Source organism: Camellia sinensis, chromosome 6 (genome assembly GCF_055761805.1).
Source record: "Camellia sinensis isolate YWXY chromosome 6, ASM5576180v1, whole genome shotgun sequence".
In the NCBI taxonomy this organism is placed as follows: Eukaryota; Viridiplantae; Streptophyta; class Magnoliopsida; order Ericales; family Theaceae; genus Camellia; species Camellia sinensis.
The window spans coordinates 176,076,967-176,079,605 of record NC_138966.1 but is presented as its reverse complement, the minus strand read 5'-3'; the positions used below and the strand labels follow the sequence as shown (position 1 = coordinate 176,079,605).

At 35.4% G+C, this 2,639-nt stretch overlaps 1 protein-coding gene across 1 annotated transcript; it reads left to right on the top strand.

Moving 5' to 3' along the window:
* The first annotated feature begins 308 nt into the window (after positions 1-308).
* On the top strand, positions 309-1,439 carry LOC145793842 (uncharacterized). The gene is made up of 4 exons (XM_082876719.1): positions 309-392; positions 507-821; positions 959-1,097; positions 1,255-1,439. Exons 1-4 carry the CDS (start codon positions 309-311, stop codon positions 1,437-1,439), a joined length of 723 nt encoding a protein of 240 aa, XP_082732845.1.
* The last annotated feature ends 1,200 nt before the right edge of the window (positions 1,440-2,639 follow it).

The following is a 2,639-nucleotide window of genomic DNA, read 5'->3' as shown; positions in this document are numbered from 1 at the left end:
GTTCCAACAATCTTAAAGTAGATTTTTATTTTTATTTTTATTTATTTTTGTGATAGACAGACAAATATTTTGTTTCGGGAAATTAAATAGTAATCATATACTGTTTAATTTCTTAAATAGTAGTAATATACTATTTAATTTCTTAAATAGTAGTAATATACTCTTTAATGATTTTTTTGATAACATAGTAGTAATATACTGTTTATCATTGGAATTTTGTTACAAAATATTTTTTTTCTGTATATTTTGTGTGTATTTTCTTTTGTGTATAAATTTGTGATTGGTGCAATTTTTATTTTGTCAGAATTATGACAGCTGAAATTAATAGTACTGAGACTGTTATTACTCAAACCCCCACACCTGTTGTGTCAGTGATGACTCCGGTAGTACCAGTAAATCATGGGGAGAAGCCATAAAAATTCAATGGTAATGATTTTAAAAGATGGCAACAAAAGATGATGTTTTATCTTACCAAATTGAATTTGGCTTGCTTCACTCATGAAAAGGCACTGACACTGAACGAGGGAGAAACTGACCAGCAAGTGGTTGCCGCAGTCGATGCATGGAAATATGGTGATTTTCTGTGTCGAAATTATATCCTCAATGGGTTAGACAATACACTGTATAATGTGTATAGTGTTAAAAGCACTACTAAAGAACTATGGGAATTTCTAGATCATAAGTATAAGACAGAGGATGCCGGTACAAAAAAATTTGTTATTGGCTGTTTTTTGGATTTTAAAATGATGGATTCCAAGACGGTTATTAGCCAGGTTCAAGATCTCCAATTAATTCTTTATGACATACATGCGGAAGGGATGGTTCTCAGTGAATCTTTTAGGTTGCGACAATCATTGAAAAATTGCCACCATTCTGGAAAGAATTCAAGAATTATCTAAAGCATAAGCGCAAGGAGATGAAATTGGAGGAACTAATAGTGTGGCTCTGAATTGAGGAGGACAATCGTGGTTCCGACAAGGAGTCAGGAAACCGTGTCATGCAGGCTAAAGCAAATGTTATGGAACATGAATATGGGTCAAAGTTCAACAACAAGAAGCGAAAGCATGATGGTAATGGTCCTAAACAAGGATCCACTAGTAAGATCAATAAAGGGATCAACAACGTGTTTTGTGTGCGGTAAAGATGGGCATCGCGCTAAGGATTGTCACGTTCGTAAGGAAGGAGGGAGTTCGAGCAAAAAGCCAGAATAAGCCAACATAGCTGAGGATTTTTATCTTTCCGATGGAGTGGTAGACATCAATCTTGCTGCAGTAGTCTTTGAAGCAAATTTGGTGGGCAATCCCAAGGAATGGTGGGTGGATACTGAAGCAACCTGCCATATCTGTGCAGATAAGAAGATGATCACAACCTACAAAGTGGTGAAAAGTGGAGAACAACTTTTTATGGGAAACTCCTCCACTTCAACTGTAGAAGGATAAGGAAAGATTGTGCTGAAAATGACCTCGGGGAAAGAACTCACTCTTAACAATGTACTTCATGTGCCAGAAATTCGCAAGAATTTGATTTCTGGGTCATTGTTGATCAAGAACGGGTTTAAATTAGTCTTTGAATCTGATAAAGTTGTACTCTCCAAGAGTGAAATGTATGTGGGGCGAGGTTACATGAGTGATGGGCTTTTTAAGCTCAATGTAAATACTGTTGTACCTAATTTGGCTTTTAATAATAAGAACGCATTTTTTGTTTATATTGCTGAATCTTCTTTCTTATGGCATGGTAGATTAGGACATGTTAATTTTCATTCTTTGCGTAGACTTGTTGCTTTAGAACGTTTACCTAGCTTAGAATTTGATCCTAATCATAGATGTGAGATTGTGTTGGTGCAAAACTCACTAAGGCATCATTTAATAAAGTTGAAAGAAGTACTGGACCTCTAAGTTTAATTCACACAGATAGCTGTGATTTAAAATTTGTTCAAACTAGAGGAGGTAAGAAGTATTTTATTACTTTTATTGATGATTGCACTCGATATTACTATGTTTACTTATTGAGAAGTAAAGACGAAGCAGTAAAAGCTTTTAGGCAATATAAACTTGAGGTTGGCAAAACTATTAAGATAGTGAGGAGTGATAGAGGTGGTGAGTATGATGCACCATTTGAAGAATTTTGTTCTGAACATGGTATCATTCACCAAACCACTGCACCCTATTCTCCTTAGTCAAATGGAGTTGTTGAGAGAAAGAATCAAACTCTTAAAGAGATGATGAATGCCATGTTGATTAGTTCAGGGTTACCTTAGAACTTGTGGGGGGAGGCAATTTTGTCTGCTAACTTTATCCTTAACAGGGTATCCCACAAGAAACTCAATCAAACACCTTATGAATTATGGAAAGATCGACAACCTACCTATAATTACCTCAAAGTGTGGGGGTGTTTCACCAAGGTGGCAGTCCCTAGTCCCAAAACGACTACAATAGGACCAAAGACCGTTGATTGTGTGTTCATTGGATATGCCAATAATAGTAATGCATATAGATTTTTAGTTAATAGATCTGAAAATCCGGATATGTATGTAAACACTATTATTGAGTCTAGAAATGCGTCGTTTTTTGAACATATTTTTCCTAGCAAGGAAATTGAAGGAAAAAGTTCAAATAAAAGAACTTTTGATACTGCTATTG

Coding starts and splice junctions, on each gene's coding strand:
- LOC145793842 (XM_082876719.1), top strand. CDS start 309: ATGACAGCTGAAATTAATAGTACTGAGACTGTTATTACTCAAACCCCC. Junction 822..958: donor ACATACATGCGGAAGGGATG/GTTCTCAGTGAA, acceptor TGAATTGAGGAG/GACAATCGTGGTTCCGACAA. Junction 1,098..1,254: donor TCCTAAACAAGGATCCACTA/GTAAGATCAATA, acceptor ATGGAGTGGTAG/ACATCAATCTTGCTGCAGTA.